The following is a 19,438-nucleotide window of genomic DNA, read 5'->3' as shown; positions in this document are numbered from 1 at the left end:
CCCAAGAAGATGACGAGACAACATAGGTTGGGATTTACCATGTGGCTTTTTGGATTGACAGATGAAGATAGAAGATAAAGAAGATCAAGAAATGGTGACAGATGAAGATAGAAGAAGGTGATTAAAGAAAGAAAAAAGAAGATTTGGGTACCTGATCTGGATCTTCATGGCGGATGGCATCGGATGCTGTTGGAGGCCTCCAAGGTACGTGAGCTTCCTGTTTCCCCGGGAGTTGGAGGGCCACCGCTTCTAATGGTAAGTAATATATTGAATGTTTGTAAATGTCTCTTTTTACAGGTTTTTTCATTGGATGTGTTTTTTGTTTTTTTGGGGGGGAGGCACATTGACTGATAATATATTAATCTGTACCACTTTAGGGTACAGATTAATACATTATTATGACAATATTTGGGGGGCATTTGTGGCTTGGTATTGCTGTTGGTTTTTTTAATTTCAGTTTCTTATGTGGATGTTATTATTTGTTTTTTTCCTGCTTAATGGTCATACAATGTTTGCGATTGGTGTTCGTTTTTAGTTAATGTTGTATTATGTTAGCTAATGCATTTTATGGTTATTTCAGATATTGTTTGAATTTATTTCTTTGTATTTTAATGTTTACATTAATTCATGAATGTTGTAGAAATTAATTTGTTAGTGTTACTATTAATTTTGAGTTGGTTTCGTAATAATGTGGTTGGATTGGTTACTTTATAAAATAATTTGGAGTTATTTTAGGAATTAATTGTTTTGATTGGTTAATGGTTTAATGAATTCATTGTTGATGTTGTTATTGCTTGTATTCATTGGATTAGCTGGCTACTGTTTTTATTTAGTGAAGTGTGTTTTTTTGGAGTTTAGTTATGTTTTATTATTGTGTGTCTTGTGTATTAATGTATTATAATTAGGGTGCCCATTGAGTGCTATAGAGGCTTATCATGCCCATATTATTATTATATGGGTATGATGTACCACTATACTACTCAATGGGTACAGGGTGGGTATAGTCAGTCAGGGGTGGGTGCTTAGGCCTCCCATGTTTGTATCGGGGCAGGATGGGTTAACCCCTTAATGACTATAGCGGTTAGTAACCGCTATGGTGATTAAGGGGTTAGGGGCCATTAGAATGTTTAATTATGTACTGTATACTGTATATGCTTTCTTGCTACGGAGGACAGAGGGACCTGCTGTTGTGGTAAGTATAACTGTATTTATTTACTTTAGTTATGTATGCTAATGCAGTGTTTATTAATGGGCAAATAATCTACTATCCATATCTGGATAATAGTTATTTTGCCCATTACTGTACTGTATGGGTTTGGGCGGGGGGGGGTGTATTGATGTTTATTAAAATGTTTTTAAATATAAATTTCTTTCATAGTGAAGATGTGCAGGGCGTCTCCGGTGCTGAACCGCGTTGGTTTCAGGTCCAGGGACCCCCTGCTTCCCAAGATACAGGCCCCTTTATGGGGTGCCGGTATCCCTCTGCATTGAAATGTCCCGCGTCACGTTTCTGGGACATTTCCTTGCATAGGAGATACCGGCACCCCATAAAGGTTCCTGTATCTCGAGAAGCAGAGGGTCCCTGGACCTGAAACCAACACAGTTCAGCTCCGGAGACCCCCTGCACATCTACACTATGAAAGAAATTTATATTAAAATAAATAATTTTCGGGCGACATTTCTGCTCTGAGAGGCGGCTCTCTCAGAGCCGCTCTCTCTGTAGCAGAAATGAATCGCCGGTTTAGGCCTTTTCAGAGGCTCGATGCTCTCGCTGGCAGCAACTCGCCTGTTTTGGGAATTTTGCGATCACAGGTAATCGAAGCTATCTGAATACCGTGATAGCAACGCCCAAAAAAGCGTCATTTTAAATGCCCTGGCGATAATTTTTATCAACCTTCTCTGAATGAGGCCCCAAGAAGGCTGTTCACCCGGGGGTTAGGAAGACTTGCGATTTCCTCAAACAAATTTTTTGGTGGCCAGAGCTACGCAAAGATGTACAGGAGTTTGTGGCAGCCTGCGTTATATGCGCTCGGACGAAGGTGCCAAGGACATTACCCTGTGGATTGCTCCAACCCGTACTCATTCCCACCTGCCCATAGACCCACCTCTCCATGGATTTTTTTGTGGAGCTTCCTCTCTCCAGGGGTATGACTACCCTACTGGTAGTGGTAGACCGATTCATACGATAAGTCTATTTTGTCCCTCTCAGGAAGCTACCCACAGCATCTGAACTATCAGAGATATTTATTAAAGAGATATTCCGCCTCCATGGAGTCTCGACAGATATAGTCTCGGATCGCAGATCCCAATTCGTCTCTAGATTTTGGAAAGCCTTCTGCCAAAGAATGGGTATCTCCTTACATTTCTCTTCTTCCTACCATCCCCAGTCCAATGGTCTCACCAACCAGTCCTTAGAACAATTCCTCCGCTGTTTCGTTTCTGAGTTACAGGACGACTGGGTTGATCTGCTGCCGTGGGCCGAATGTTCCCATAATTCCATGAAGCACAATTCAACATTGGAATCACCCTCCTTCTGTGCCTACGGGTACCATCCCGCTGCCCTTCCTCTTTCCAGTCCTCTCTCTGAAGTTCCTGCAGTGGATGAAAATATCCAAGAACTCCAGTTACTCTGGAAGAAATCCAGGCCAATCTGACTAAAGCCGCTCTCCAGCAAAAAAATCAGGCAGATAAATGTTGATGACCACCCCCTACATTTCAAGTGGAAGATCAGGTCTGGCCATAAAAAATATCCGCTTGAAACAACCTTCCTCCAAACTTGGGCCCAAGTTCATTGGACCTTACGAAATCTTGAAACAAGTCAACACAGTGGCGTTCAAACTGGAATTTCCGGATACCTTAAGAATACCCCCAGTGTTAAATTTCTCCCTCCTCAAGCGGTTCGTCCAGAACACCTCTCCTCCTACCCTTTCCCCTCCTAAACCGTTCATGCTGGATGGCCAGGAGAAATTTGAAGTAAACCAAATATTGGATTCCCGTAGACCCAGTGGCGGGCTACATTACTTAGTCCATTGGAAGGGTTATGGACCCAAGGAAAATTCATGGATTAAGTCAAGGGATGTCTATGCCTCCAACCACATCCAGGCGTTTCATTGGAAATTTCCTGCCAAACTGTCTTAGATTGCCCGGAGGTCTCTCCTCAAGAGCGGGGGCTCGATCTGTGCCGGGAACTCACTACAATCCAGGTTTTCTGTCTCTCCTGCCCTTTCTGATCTCTGTGGCCATTTTGGGTACTGCCAGTCTGCTTTATATGGCTGCAGTTACCATAGAGAGTCTCGAGCAAAGTTCTGTGTATTTGCAGCTCGTCGGTCTTTGCAGTTAAGCCTTACCCTCTTGTCTGTTTTGAAATCCTGTTGCTGACCCCGACCTCACTGCCTTCCACCTGCCCTGACCTCTGCTTGCCTCCTCGACTTTGCACCTCTGCAGCCAGCCCTGGCCCCTGCTTCCATACCGACTACGGATAATCTTACAGGACTCTGTCCCTGGGTTGTGGTCGGTTTATTTGCATCCCTACCTCAGCCCTGCGGGTCTGCTTCCTGATTTGAGACGAGCTCCATCACACCCCTATCCGTCTGATAGATATACAGGATTGTCCTGTACACCCATCCACCTGTGGCTCATGTGGCCAGCAAGTTAAGTGTTCAATCCAGAAATGCAAGTGTAAACAAGCAAGCATAAAAATGTGTTTTAAAACATAGCCATGGTCTCTGGACATGCAGGGTTGAGAAACCCTTTGCTACCGGCATCTCCCTCCACCAATGAGTGCTCGCGTTGCAACCTCTCATGACTTCTACGCATTTCGCACATCGTGCTTCATCAGGAGTACACGTTGAGAGGTTGCAGGTGAGTTAATAAATCCACATCATAGCCAATAGGAAGTTTAATTTAAAAAAGTGTTCGAAAGTACAAATAACTATGGAGTTCGTGGTTGGAGAGGTGCGGATCATTGCAGGTACTATAGCCGAGGTTAGGGTTGGAGAGATGAGGATCGTCGTGGTACTTTGCCGAGGTCGGGGTTGGAGAGATACGGATCGTTGTTGGTACCCGGGGTCAAGAGTATAGAAGAACGGAGTCCAGAGAGATAGCCGGTCAAGAACAGAGAGCTAGAAACCAGGGAGCAAGACAAGACTGTGGAGGCAAGGGTAGCAGTGAACACTCCGAAACATATAAAGGTTTATACTCAGCCGATGTGCCAGAGGGCAGGCTGAGCATATAAGGAAAACAGGAGCCAATAAATAGGCAGCAGAGTGGAAGCGCGTCAGCAGCGCTGACTGCGATTGGGAGATCCGGTGCAGGAGACAGGTGTGGGGAGGATCCTTGCCGATGACTGATGATGCGGTACTTGCGTGTGCTGAGCGGGCGCCGCGCGTCGACGGCAGCGCATCAGCGCAACCTGGAGGCAGGGCCAGAAAGGCATTTATTAAAGATAAAAGGGAGATAACATGAAACTCACACATAAGTAGCTGCTCCAGGACCACGGCCCAAGCCTCCCGCTCTCCGGTGCAGTGTGTTCCTGCTCACCGCGTCCGGTACAGAGGACTGCAACCCCTCGATGCAGGCGCCGGCTACGGTGTCCTCGTGCAGCCAAACAATACTTCCAGTCCAGGTCTCTGCATGAACCTGACGAAGGATTAGTAAATCCGAAACGCGTTGCTCATGCAGAGACCTGGACCGGAAGTATTGTTTGGGTGCACGAGGTCACCGTAGCCGACGCCTGCATCGAGGGGTTGCAGTCCTGTGTACCGGACGCGGTAAGCAGGAACACACTGCACCGGAGAGCGGGAGGCTGGCGCCGTGGCCCTGGAGCAGCTACCTATGTGTGAGTTTCATGTTCTCACTTTCATCTTTAATAAATACCTTTCTAAACCAATTTGTTTGGCGCTGTTTCCCACTGTATGCGCTTTGAGAGAATACCACTGGAGGACAGAGGGGGAAGGAGTGTAACCTGCTGCAAAGGAGCATTACAAAGATACCTATAGACACACTCAGTACCCCACAGGGCCGTGTGAGTACATATATAGTTAATTTTCCCTATCAATTCTGTGCCATTGCATTTGTGTGTATTATGGTCATATATCACATCTGACCTTTGTTTGCGCCCCCCTATTTCTTTTTTCTTATATCCCACTCTGAGGATCGCGGGAAGATCCTCTCTTTGGGGCTGAGCAGCAGACACTGATTGTTTGTATCTGTCTGGTATATTTTATACTTTATTTTTATTCCTATGGTTTTATATGTGAGTACTAAGGCAGCGCCCCAGTTTACCTTTATCAGCAGGGCCAGAAGACTAAGTATTTACCTCCGTGCAGGATGCGTGTGCGCCCGTAGTACCGCGGCTGGTAGTGGCTGGCGCACATGACGTATTGCAGGAGGCGGAGGACGCGGAGCACCCGGTCGCGGGTTGGGGTAAGCGGGGAGCATTTATTTGACCTCTGTTTCCTGTCTGGTGCTTGATCCCATGAAAGAACCCTGGTCTCCCGTGACAAACAGGATCGACATTTGGGTCCAAGCTAGGACCTTTGTCAAGATTGGACCAAAATGTCAATAAGGTCTGAATAAATATCTTTTTTTTCACGAAGAACATTGGCGTACTTGGATACCTTTTTCCTCGCTATATACAACTTTCCTCCCTGGCTACCTGATCTTGTGGGCACTCGAGGCAGGGCTACAGAACTGTGAGAGCTCTTAACCTTGAACTCTTACATTGTCTTTACATTGTGGTATACTAGTGATTTTAACTACGGTAGAGTTGGAAAGCCATGCAATTATTAGCAATCATCTAGCTCTGAAGTCATTCATGTTTTGGCTGGGAGAATTAGTACCTCATTAAACTTGGCAGATTTGCACTCGTTCAAGATTAAACTTTTCTAAATAATTTTGAGGATATTTAGTTTATTGCCGTTTTGGCGACATACAGCTTATTTTGGTATATCATTTTGTGTAATGGAAGGGGAGCTGTGCCAACTCAACTGCCACTATGTAACTCAATGCTTACATTTATTAAATGTATATACAGTACTGAAGATGACTCACTGCTGTGCCTATCACCATCTATATTTGTGTGAATACAGGTCCCTTCTTTTTTCGAAAAAGGAGATATTGCGTTAAGGATGGGACCTAATCTGCATGCTTTTGTCCCAGTTTGATTTCCAGAAATTCCCTCAATTCTTTTTAAAGGATTTTGCAAAGCCACAAAATGTTAAAGCAAATGTTTGACACGTTTTTTTTTTATAAACAATGTAGTAAAATACATATTTCTCACGTGTGTTTGTGTGTGTAAAATATGGTAGTGTCTGCAACAAATAAATAAACAATTAACCAAACATTTTTGCAGAAGTTGAGATTAAAATTGTTTTCAGTAAAAAATGTAATGTTTGTGGTGTTTGGAACACTTTTGTAGGCTATTTCTGTTACTTTCTTACCGTCATGGATGCTCAAAATTCCCTGTAAATGTTTGGCACATCACTCATTTGACCCCTTCAAACCCCATCTTGAAATGCCTACCAGGTCTTGAATGCCAGGCACACTCAGGTTATGCTTGGTGATGAAATGTGCCAAGAATTCTCAGCTGTATGGAGTACACTACAGAATCTCTATACTGTATGTACAGTTAAACTCCTGTGTTGCCAATGGGCCTGTAACACATAGTCTTGCATTGTTTCTGGTCTCTCTAGCAGGGATTGTACCATACAATCCCACTAAGGGTAAGTTTAAAACGATGGGCCATATTTATTAAGCAGTGCTATCTATAAGACAAGATGAATGAAAAGAAACAAACGGTGCACAGCAGCAAGAACGAGGAGGGCTAAGGTGTGGAATTCATATAATAATATATTTATTTAGCCATTAAAACGATGCACACAAATCTTCCAATGCGTTTCATGACCACATGGTGCTCTCTCACTCTTTGATGAAGCATCATGTGGGCTTGAAATGCGTTGGAAGATTTCTGTGCCTTCATTTAAGGGCTAAATCAATGAATATATATTTATATGAATTCCACACCTTACCCCTCCTCGTTCTTGCTGCTATGCATCTCGTTTGTTTCTTTTTATTCATCGTGTGGATTTTTTAGCTCGGTCAGCACGGAGGGTCATTGCCTTCAAACTGGACATTTTTCGGCAGCATACAAGTGTGAGTACCCTTTTCAATTAAGAGGGATCTCTACAAGTCCAGATGCTGAATATCAGGGACTGAGACTAGAAGGAGCTGCGGTTACTTCCAGGAGTAGTGGTGGTCCCTCTGCCATTGCGGTTTCTGTAGGAGTTGTGCATGGACTATCTATATATCCATATGTAAGGTACAACTCTTCTAATACACGCTGCTATTAAGAGAAGGACATTTTGAACATTCAGAAAATGTATTGCTTTATTACTGTTATCATACTTTTTTATTTTTACATATTTTCTTCCTTTTCACTTTAGATGAGCTATTCCTTTGCACCTATTCTATAAGACTCCTTCTGTTGCTGAAAAACAGCAGAAGGAGAACGGTGGACTGCCGCTTTAAGACATCTCTTCAGAAGTACAGGCAATCGCAAATCTTTCCAATTCACAGACCACTTCGATGTTAATAACTGTTTGGAGGATTGTTTTACTGCTATTTACCTCTCTGATTATCAATATCTTTATATATACTTGTAAAATATGTTTAAGAAATATTGGACCTGTATCTAAAACTCACCTGTTCGTAGTGATAGAAAATGCGGTCTGGAGTGAATTTGGTAGATTTTAGTGGCCACCACTGCGATCTCTGTTGACCATCCGTACTCCGAGGACCATTACGATCTCGGTGGACCACGTCTTGAGACCCACAGCTGTATAAGAAAGTTTAAAACACAGCAGTTGACAAAATGAATTACCACTTGCCACAAAAAATGCTATTGAAAACTATAAACATGTGTAGTTGTCAAATGACAATGTTTTCTTGGTGAGTTTATTTTTCTTAGCTCATAAAGGCTTATGACATATGATGATGAGGTCAGACCCCTAACACAGACCCTCCAATATTTTGTGGGTATAAAAGAGGTACTACTGTTTTTCTTCTACTCCTGTTAGACAGAGGTACTTCCAAGCAATCCCTATGGAAGTTCCATACCCTATGCAGCTTACCACACAAAAACCGTTGTGTAATAGCTACAGCTTGTCTTATAGCAGCCCAAAACATGTAGTCTACCTGCTAAATAAGTACAGTTGGAGGTTATGCTAACACTGGAGGGTGGAGTCCCAGCCCTCATTGGATTAAATGTATTTAGTTAAAGCATTTTCTTGAGAAAGACCTATTGAGATTCAAAACGTGCTTTTAAGTATAAGATGTATAATTCAAATTACAGTAACGTTGTCATTTTTAAGATTATTGTTTTGCATCTTTCTCAATATTTTCCTCTGAGTTGTGCATTCTTGGATTTGCAACATCCTGTTTGAGACTCACTGTATGCAACAATCTTGAACTCAACGATTCCTCATGAAGGGACCAATGGAAGATGCTTTGCATGCAGAGGGAGGGGACTTTGTGCACATGCGCGTTGTGAAGATGGCAGATGGCAGTAGTTATCCAGCACCTGAGACAGCGTCCGGGAGACTGTGCAGCAGTGGCACGCGCCAAACACAGTGGATGTAATCGCTGCGGCGCGAGGCACAGTCCGTTGGCAAAAAAACAAACTGTCGCGGCGCGTAGAAGGTGGGCGCGAGGAACTGCCAGGTGCACAACTGTGGCAGCGCGTGCCATAGAGGGCGGGCGCGAGGCACAGTCCGGCGCAGAACTGTTGTGACCTGTGCCACAAAACACTTGAGGAGGCACCGTTGGGGTGCAAAACTGTTGCGGCGCGTGCCATTCAAAGGTGGGCGCGAGGCACGCACGCCGGCAACTTCTCTGGCGCGTCACAGGCGCGTGGAGACCATCAACGCCCGCCCGGGGGTCCACACACCGGCCACCGACCAACGCAGCAATCGCTGTATCGCCGCCCTCTGCGGCCGCCTGGCTAAAGGGAGATTGTGTTTTTTTTTTTTTACTCAAAAGTGTTAACTGTTGCCAGGCGGGTTCTCTGGTCGCCCTTTCACCCCATGGGTAACCGGGAGATGGAGGAACTGATCCCGCTGGTGAACCGGCTGCAGGACGCTTTCAGCGCCATCGGGCAGAGCTGCCACCTGGAGCTGCCGCAGATCGCCGTGGTTGGTGGACAGAGCGCGGGAAAGAGCTCAGTGCTGGAGAACTTCGTGGGCAGGTAACGGGCGGGGACCCCTCTGAAGTGCCCACCAGGGACCGCTAGATGGCGCCTGTTACTTTTGTGGCCCATGCGCCAGCTGGTAACCCCTTGAGTACCTCTGGCATTCAAAGTGTCCTTTAAATATGTGCTCTAATCAGGAGTGCAGGAACTATTTTTTTGGTTGGGCATGCTGTACGTAGAAGATCAGTAACATACATACATAACTTCAAAATGTATAAAGCCAGGCTGGTCAGAGGCTGTAGCACCCACCCACACCTAGTTCAAGACCCCATGGGTCTAATTGTGTCTAATTATAATCATGTCTACTTATATTGCTCTAATTGTGATGAGGTGATCTAAAGGTGTCCTCATTATGTGGGGTTGAATACATTTCCCACCCTTGAATCATAAAGAAGGCAGCTGCACTCAAGGAGGTAAACCCACATATAATTAAACCGCTGTATGCTACAATGTACAGGATTTATACTCCAACAAACACCTGTAGCAAACTGCAGCAAGTGATCTGAAACCATGCAGAAGACTGTAATAGTATAAGGGGACCCTAAACAATGCATGTTCTGTTGCTTCCTTCTAAGATGAGGAAAGAGCAGTAATACAAATCCTATTTTTTGTTGATGGTGTGGTACAAGGATCTTCAACTAGTGGTCCAAAGGCCAGATGTGGTCCTTGGACTCTCAACTGACCAAGCAACTACTATTAAAATGGCAGCCTTCTAATCCTAAATGTTTTCTTATCTGACCCCTTTAGAGAACTGGTTGAAATCCCCTGGTGTAGTAAATAATGGATGCAGATCACGAACACAATTCCATGTTAAATGGTTTTGAAGCAAAAGGTGTCACTGTGTGCTCATTTGCATGTCATTTCCCAGAATCCCTTGCTACAGTGGAAGCGCTGTGTGATAATGGTGAAAGGCGGGGTTGCAGACCTGACTAAGACATGCAAATGAGCACACAGTAATATTTCCATTTGCTATATATGTGTGTGTGTTTGTGTTTGTAGCCGGCACTCCGGTAGTAATAGTATAAGGGCCTGGTGCTTGTCCCATAAAAAACTCTAAAGGTTTTGTGTCTTTTATCAAATATACTATTTATTTGCTTACTTACTGAGTGCTGTCTCTTGCCATCTTCATTGTTGGTAACGTATGAGATATCTATATCTATATAATCAAAAACAGTCGATACCGTTCTGTGGCTAACTAAATGCTTTTATGTGTGCGAGCTTTCGAGATACAATAATCTCTTCTTTGGGCGATTGTAACAAAGCCTGAAGAAGAAATCATTGTATCCCGAAAGCTCGCACAAATAAAAGCATTGAGTTAGCCACAGATCGGTATTGACTATCTGTTTTTGATTATTAAGCTCGGCTAACACGGTACAGATACCAATACACATGATATATATATATATATATATATATATATATATATATATACAGGCATACCCCGCTTTAAGTACACTCACTTTAAGTACACTCGCGAGTAAGTACATATCGCCCAATAGGCAAATGGCAGCTCACGCATGCGCCTGTCATCACGTCCTGAACAGCAATACCGGCTCCCTACCTGTACCGAAGCTGTGCGCAAGCAGGGAGACTATAGAGCCTGTTACAAATGCGTTATTTACATCAGTTATGCACGTATATAACGATTGCAGTACAGTACATGCATCGATAAGTGGAAAAAAGGTAGTGCTTCACTTTAAGTACATTTTCGCTTTACATACATGCTCCGGTCCCATTGCGTACGTTAATGCGGGGTATGCCTGTATATATATATATATATATATATATATATATATATATATATATATATATATATATATATATATATATATATATATATATATATATATATATATATATCTCAAGTTCAACCTTTGTACAATTCTAATTGTGTGAGATACTTATGCAATTGTTATAGTTATATTAATCCAGAGGAATGCAACCTCCACTTTTCGTCTCCCCAATCCCCAGCCCTACACTCTGTCCTTTTACCTCCACAGACACCTGTGCAGTGAATTATGGGGAGCGAAATCATCATGCTAAGTGGTGAGTTGCTGCTGCGGAGCACAGCAAGATCATGCCCCACAATTCACTGTGGTGCAGGACCCAACTATTCCATCTAACATTGGCTTACCGGGCAGTATCCAGTATAACTGTTGGCAGGTCCAACACAAGGGCTTGAAGATGGTGAGCAGGCACTCTTTCGCCACTGTTGTCTGGAAGTATTATACATTACTATAAGGACGTAATCACTATTAAATATTGCAACCACAGATTGTTAGTCTAAAATTGGTATCACTTATGGTTCATTTGTGTTACGTTACGTACATGAACTTGGGAGTAATGTTGTAGTATTTTGAGATAAATCTAATAATAAACAAAAAAATATTTAAAGTATGTGCTTAGATCCTCGCACACAACAACCCTCCTGCAGAAGAAAATAAACTCCTCATATCTGAGCCTAAAACATTTACAAAGTCTTCAGAACTGTAGTGTCTCTTTAATGTTGGCACTGCAGTTAAAGCAGCGTTCCATGCTGCTCTTTAAAAATAAATAAGTAAACAGAAAAATAACTTTTTTTTACATTTTACCTGGAGACTATGAATAAAAACCAAATAATTATTTTATACCTTTCTAGTACTAAAGATGTCAGTCCCCACATGCTTGCTGGGAAGCAACATGGGTAACGCCTCTTCTTCCAAAATGCCCCATTCCAAAATAATTTCATATCCCTAATACAAATAATAGATGTGAAATTGACATTTTTACGACCTTGGCTTTGTTATTCCAGAATATTTAGCAGTAGGTATTTAAGACGATATCCACATTTAGTCAAACCTTTGCTTACCCTTTATGTATACACAAGTGAATGCACTTAACTGATGAATGGCCATTTGTGAGCCTGAAACTTTGTATTTTGATATATTGCCTTGTCCCTTGAAATTAGAAAGGCATTTGAATATCACCACAAGATGCTGCAGTTGGTGTGAATACTTTTTCTTAAGACAACAGTGATGCTGTAACCGTGAGTGCTATTGGGGGTGCTGGCTTTCTCTTTTTTTTATTGCATTCTTTTCTTCACATAATAGACACAAATGTGGGATTTGAAGAAAGAGTTTTCCAAACACCAAAGCTCTAGAGCTCATAAAGAATACCTAATTCCCATTATTTAAGTAATAATCCCGAAGAACAGGACATTACTGGCCAATCCCTGGCTGGAAGAGTTGAAGGCCCGAGGCGAAGCCGAAGGACTTTAACCAAGCCAGGGCATTATTGGCCAGTAATGCCCTGTTATGAGGCGATTATTACTACTATAGGCTAAATGTAGGCTTATTTATTTTCTTACATTTATCATAAAAAAGATAGACACTTTTGTAGTCATATTGATTTTTATCAGCATGATTGTCTACATTATTTTGCTTTTAGTCAAGTTTATTCAAAGGAAATTGTACATACACAAAGGGAAAAAAAATATATATATATATATATATATATATATATAAATATATATATACACACACACACTCTGCAGTCCCCCCTCTATATACACAAACATACTCTGCAGTCCCCCCTACACACTGCAGCCCCCCTCATCTACACCCACAAAACACACTGCAGCCCTCCTCCACTCTCTACACTCACAAAACACACTGCAGCCCTCCTCCACTCTCTACACTCACAAAACACACTGCAGCCCTCCTCCACTCTCTACACTCACAAAACACACTGCAGCCCTCCTCCACTCTCTACACTCACAAAACACACTGCAGCCCTCCTCCACTCTCTACACTCACAAAACACAGTAGCACCCCTCTACACCCACAATCACACACTGCAGCCCCCTGTAAACCCACAAAACTGCAGACGCACACACAAAACACTCTGCAGCTCCACACCCACTGACACACACATTGCAGCCCCCCTCTACACCCACAAAACACACTGCAGACATGCACACACACACCAACAAAACAGACTGCTGTCCCCCTCTACATCCACAAAACACCAGCCGTCCCCTTTCTACACCCACTGCAGCCCCCCTGTCAACCCACACACTGCAGACACAAACACACACACACCAACAAAACACTCTGCACCCCTCCTCCACCCACAAAACACACACTGAAGACACACACACACACACACACACACACACTGCAGCCCCCCCTCTACACCCACAAAACACACACCAACAAAACAGACTCTGCTGCCCCCTCTACACCCACAAAACACCACCAACAGAAGACACACACACACACACCAATAAAACACTCTGCTGGCCCCCTTTACACTCACAAAACACACAACAGACACACAAACCTTTCCCCTCACTCTGCTGTGAGGAGCTCTCTGCAGGCAGGGTGGGGGAGGATTCAGTGCCTTGCTGCTGCATCCTGTCCAATCACCTCCCATGTCTGAGAGCTGATTTCACTCTTTCTAAGGCCTGGGACATGGTCAGCGCTTATGCGCTGAGGCGTGCTGCTGCTCGGCACTGAGCCCCAGCAGCCGCTATGGGAGCGGCTTTAGCAGGGGCTCGCGCACGCGTCAGCACGCTTGGGGAAGCGTGTGTCTGACGCCGTTTTGAAATTTCCCCGCTTGCCGGAGCGCAGGGTCGGTCACGTAAGCAGTTCGCCCAATGAGGGCGAACCAGCTCCGTGACGTCACTGGCCCGCCCCCGGCCCGCCCCCTGATGGCGCGCTGTGTAAGGCCAGGGAAAGCACCGCTTTCCCTGAGCCTCAGCACGTTTGAGAGGCACTATGTCCCAGGCCTAAATGAGAACTGAAATTTGGGGCCATTACTGATTGTTTACAATTCCGGGCATTATCCAATCCGTAAGCAGGGATTTCAATAATGCCCGGCATTTAACAGCTTTAGCCTATAATATTGGTTACTACTGTTCCCATACCCACCCGTCTGAATACTTTTATTTACTAGTTACTGATATTAACCCCACACCCAGCAAGCATAGCCCAGTGCTGTTACTCATGGACAACAGGGCTGGTTTCTTTTCTAGCAGCACCTGCAGGAAAAGCTAATATGCACACAGCTGCTCGTTCAGCCAGTTATTTCAGTCAATTATTTCAGTACTGCAGCATGGGAAAACAGTCCCACAACACTGACCATCACATGAAGCACAAGCAAAGGGCATTTCGTTGAAATCAGAAACAACACTTTAATTTCTTCTGACCTGGGCAGCACCTTCCCATTCATGTTTGTCCCCTACATCAATCCTCCTTACATACATTGTTTTAATCCAGAAAAAATAAAGAAAGCATCACATTCAAATGATTAAGTGAAATATAAAACAGTGAGTTGTAGATCGAGGGGAGATGTACTGTAAGATACAGCAAATCCTCTCTGGCCCAAATATGCCACCCGTGCATCATCCACAAGTTGCACAATGCTATTTAATTGCTCTACCATGACATGGAAATCTTAATAATACTTGCCCTTTATTGCAATGGCTAAATAAGACCCTGTGTTTGCATTAAAATGGCTAAATTAGTTACACAGCATTACTGTTTGGTCTGCAATAAATGTTCTTTTATAAGGGTTAGAACAGTTATTTTCTATCCCATCACATTAATCACGTCTTTGGGAATCTCTCAGCTCTTCTAGAGACATTACATTCTAAAACGTTATTAACCTATGCTTTCCCTTTGATAGGCGAGACAACAAGCAATGACTGTAAAAGTGGCTTGCTAGTTGGCACACTATTTTAAAGGCATATGTGATCCACATGAGCATCCAACTAATGTTGCACAGTCACAGATTTGATCCACGACAAAGAAACTGTCAGAGACCATTTTGTTTTAGGAACTACAGGACTTTAGGACGAATGATTATCATGCACTGGGAAGCACCGCAATGCTGGTTTTAATATAAAATTGGGATTGCAGCTTTAATATCTCACACTTTTGCATAGTATTGGGTACTAAATGACACTTATTTTTATACCCATAACCTGTGAATGTATTTCTACTCATGTATATTCTACTCTTAAAGGTTAACACAAAACAGCAGATATTATTATTACTCATTCAGCTCTTAAATTAATAAATGTTTTGTTTTATTTATCCACATCTTTATAGGTTTTGTTTAGGTTTCTACCTACAAGTTGTTACTGTTTCATTTTTGTTTTTACATATAAATTCAAATACTGGATCTGAATTCTGTTTGTTCCAAGAAGTATATGTACAGCCACCCAATGTGAATTCTGCCTTGGCCCAAACTAAACTGGTTGATACAGTATATGGCAAGCAAACAAAAGCAGAACTAGATCAGCCTATTTATCACCAAAGCATCTGGCATGTCGGTTAGTCGGATGGACTTAAATGAAAGCATGTGTGAAACGTTCACGTATATTTACTGGTATATAATAAATAAGATATTTCACAGCATGACCATCTTAGGCTGCGTCCATGCTGATCGCGTGCTTACGAGCTGCGCAATCAAAACAATGTAAATGTATTGGAGCGTCCATACTGCGCGTGCACGTGAGCGTGCGGAGACAAACTTTTTTGTCTTTGTCACGCGATGCCCTGGTGACGTGCGTGGCTCAGCCAATGAGGGCGAACCGCTTCGCCACGCCTCTCATCGTGCAACCCTGCATGCCACGGATCTCTGCAAGTACAGGCGGATGTCACGCACGCCTGTCTCGAGCGCCCCTACTATGGACATAGCCTTATAATTACCTTATATCCATCTAGTGATCAATTTTCAACCTGGATTCTTTTTGTAACAAGGGCGTGGATGAGAAAGCTTTCTTGTAATTAAAGGGTCATTGTGTGTTCCAACACATTGTGTTATTTGCAGAACATCCCATAAGCAATCATTACAATCCTGGTGATATTTTTTTATAATCATTTTGTAATGCCCTCTCTCTATTTGTAAATTTATGCTGAACACTCTTACAAGTCTGCTGAGCTGAATCTTTCTTCCTGGCCGATGTTGATAATATTTTATATGGTGTGTGTGTGACTTTCTGTGCATAGCAAAGTTATGTTTTTGTGCACGAGCAATGTATTGGTTGCGTTTCTGTTTAATAACTTGATTAAAACAAGGGCAATGTTGTGGTAAGTCCTCTGCTCTTTTTAATCAATTGTGTTTTTTTATCTTGAAATGTAAATGCCTTTAGAGACTGAAAATGCTTAATAGGTTTCTGTTTATAGTACGTTGGAGCAGTTATTTATGGTTCAGTGACCTATGCTGCCCATCTATGCTCTTGTTCATTTCCTTGCAAATTGTATTAGCTGCTACAGAATAAGGCGACAGTGACTCATAAACATGAATCACAGAATCATAATCAGCCACTTCCGCAGGTTTAACAATGTAATGAGACCTTGCTGTAGACATTTCATACACAACTCTATAAAGTATATTCTTATTTATCCCATGCTTCTGTTGAAATTCACGTTTAACACGTGACATGGTTCTTCAAAGCTTTGCAAACAAGGAAGAGGCCTTTCTTGCAGTGAATTTCTTAAGATGGGGGGAATATATAATATTTCCTTTTGTTTGAGACCCAAAATAGCCTTATCAGTATGTAGCCATGCATGTAAAATGGTCTGCAGTTGTCTCCCCTGCTGGCAGTAAACCTGGTAAGTTACAGGGATGCCAGCAGTAATCATGGACGTTTGCCCTCACACCCTGGTGAGGTGCCCTATGTATGGGTGGAAGTGGCTACATGCTCTGAGTCCACAGTTAGTGACATCAGAGCTGTGACAGTTCCTGAAGTATATAAGGCACAGCAATGCCCAAAGTTAGGTTGTTGCTGAGTTGTTGGAGTGCGTTGCGAAGGAAGGATCCACTAGTGCAGTAACTAGTGGTCCATTTCTACATCAGACTTAATAAGAGCCACACTGTGTCCAGGGACCTGGCACAGGGGTGATCTCCCTCCGAGGAGAGGGGATCCCACTCCATTGGGAGGGCGTACCTATCAAAGGGACAGCAAATCAATATGTGCAGCTGAGACAGCTGGCTGTGAAGGGCAGTTTGCCCATACGAGATCAATAAAGATGCCCTGTTCAAAGATACCCCCGCTGTGTGAGTGTGAAGTTACTCTCCAGTGGACGGCACCATCAAGAAGGAGTTCTTCATCAGGACCATCTCCCTGCGGACGCATAGATCCTGATGAGGTGGAGGCGCTGCACGTGATATAGGTAGGACTCGCACACACTACCTCAGCTGCCTGTCTGGATTGACAATCCCCGAATACCATCATGCGGGAGACTCAGGAGTCCTGTTGCCTACAGGTGCACCACCAGACATGACCATGTAATGGGGGCTGGTTAGACCACACGGGCCAATATGAGATTGGGTGGGTCAGACGAAAGGGAATACCCGTTACAAGTAAAAAATGTGATATTTTGTAGAGCAAAACAACGTAGCCACGCAGGTTTCCCTGGCTTCTAAGTCTGCCCTCCATGGCAATAAGTCCTGATAAAAGCAGGCCTGCCAGGAGTTATCATGGGTTTTCCCCACTGACAGTAGCTTCTTGATTGACAGGGGAGGCGGTGGGACTAGGTCTGTGTTTGTCCAATCACTGGATTCAGACTTGGTACCTACTTCCCTTATACATTAAGGAGCTGCACTGCTAAATTGAGTCAGTGCCTCTACCTCCTTGAGAGAGGCTTGTGTACCCTAACAACTGTGCAGGGCTCTGCCAAGTTTGTACTCTCTCCGCTTTGGGAGTGGAGGGGGAGATTATACACTTTACTCCACCAAGGAGTAAGGGAAGAGCATGGACTGCTTCAGGTGTCCTTGGCCTGGAGGTCCAGGGTACATCCTGAGGGTGAAGCCCCAAGAAGTATGCTGTGTATGCTGTTCCATCTGCCAGTGTACTAAATAAAGTGATCCTGTTCAAAGATATCTCCCTGCCTGAGACTACAATCAGGGGAAGGGGAAGTAAGTTATCCTGCAGGGATTGTCCCCACATTCCTGGGGCCGGCAAGAGATGGAGGCGCTGACACCGAGAGAGAGAATCAGGTCCCCTACCCCAGAAGCCTGTCCTGTTCTCCACAACACGGCAAGAGACTCAGATCTACTGTAAGCCAGCAGGTGTGCCTGGTGTTCCTTGCTACCTGCTGTACTCAATGTAAAATATTTTTGAAAGTTTGAAAATGTTAAAGTTTAAATTTCACTGTCTATCTTGTTTTTTTCCCCAATCTGATAAGGTAATCCGATGTATGCAAGCACCCTCCTTCCATAAATCTCATATTGCAGTGTTTACAAATATTCCCAGGCTAAACTTTGAATAATTGCACATTTATTTCTGCATTTATTTTCTGTTGCTAAGTTGAATTGCATAAAAACCCAATATGCGATGTAAAGTCTGCTCTTACTTTATGAATCATAAATAGTGTCAGCAATGGTGAACAATTAGAGACAGTAATGGTGAACCAGGGGGGCTGCAGTACTTTCTGAACCTGTAAATCAAATTGAAGCACAAGAGCTTGCATACCACCACAAACTCTGCTTGAGCTAATCTCTGTGACATTATCTTCTCAATTTTGTTGGTATAAACAGACATGTACAAGATAAAACAATAAATCACTGTTTACTTGTATTTGAACTTGAACTGTATTTCTAAATTGGAAAAAAAAGTGTGTATGTACTGTATATACAGTGTTCGACAATCCTATACATTTACACGCCCGGGGCGGGTGGATTTAACCCCCGGGCGAGTAAATATTGGCCCAAGCAGCACACGTGTTTGTTTTTTTTAAATTCCCCCCCGCTCGCGCTGAAATTTCCCTGCTCGCGCTGGCTGGAAAAAAAAACTCCCCTACCTGACAGCTGATTGGCGCGCGCTCCCAGGCTTTGTGGGTGCGCGGCCAGGCTCTATATGAGCCCGTCCCCAACGAGCGGCCATTGTTTCTGGCCGGAGATCTGTTGGAGAGTAAGTAAGTACTCTCCAATCCTCCGTCTTGTGGCCCCTCTGCTCCTTCCCTGCAAGCCCCCTTACTCTTCCCTGCAAGCCCCCTTACTCCTTCCCTGCAAGCCCCCTTACTCTTCCCTGCAGGCCCCCTTAATCCCCGCGCGAGGCAGGTGTCCCCCCTTCTCGCCCTGTCCCCGCGTCCCGCGCGGGGCAGGAGATTGCAGTGGGGGTTTCCCCCCTTCTCGACCTGTCCCTGCGTCCCGCGCGGGGCAGGAGATTGCAGTGGGGGTGTCCCACCTTCTCGACCTGTCCCT

At 43.9% G+C, this 19,438-nt stretch overlaps 2 protein-coding genes across 11 annotated transcripts in view; one reads left to right on the top strand and one right to left on the bottom strand.

Annotated features, from left to right (window-relative positions):
• The window catches only part of ITPA (inosine triphosphatase), a 61,474-nt gene extending 52,287 nt beyond the window's left edge, over positions 1–9,187 (bottom strand). Inside the window, exons 1-2 of the mRNA XM_075616743.1 lie at positions 8,449–9,187; positions 7,702–7,834 (exon numbers count right to left, since the gene is read on the bottom strand). The gene's annotated coding sequence lies outside the window, so the exon portion shown is untranslated. The remainder of the gene's footprint in view (positions 1–7,701; positions 7,835–8,448) is intronic.
• Positions 8,569–19,438, top strand: part of DNM3 (dynamin 3) — a 292,881-nt gene continuing 282,011 nt past the window's right edge. For 4 of the 10 annotated variants that reach the window (XM_075616721.1, XM_075616723.1, XM_075616722.1 and 1 more), the window contains exon 1: positions 8,570–9,241. In XM_075616721.1, coding sequence (XP_075472836.1) covers positions 9,081–9,241 — 161 coding nt within the window. In that variant the 5' untranslated portion in view covers positions 8,570–9,080. Of the gene's footprint in view, positions 9,242–19,438 lie in introns of all 10 variants that reach the window. The other 6 variants (XM_075616718.1, XM_075616717.1, XM_075616726.1 and 3 more) reach the window with 4 other exon arrangements.

This window comes from Ascaphus truei, chromosome 10 (genome assembly GCF_040206685.1).
Source record: "Ascaphus truei isolate aAscTru1 chromosome 10, aAscTru1.hap1, whole genome shotgun sequence".
NCBI classification, from domain to species: domain Eukaryota; kingdom Metazoa; phylum Chordata; class Amphibia; order Anura; family Ascaphidae; genus Ascaphus; species Ascaphus truei.
This window is presented reverse-complemented; position numbering and strand designations above follow the sequence as displayed.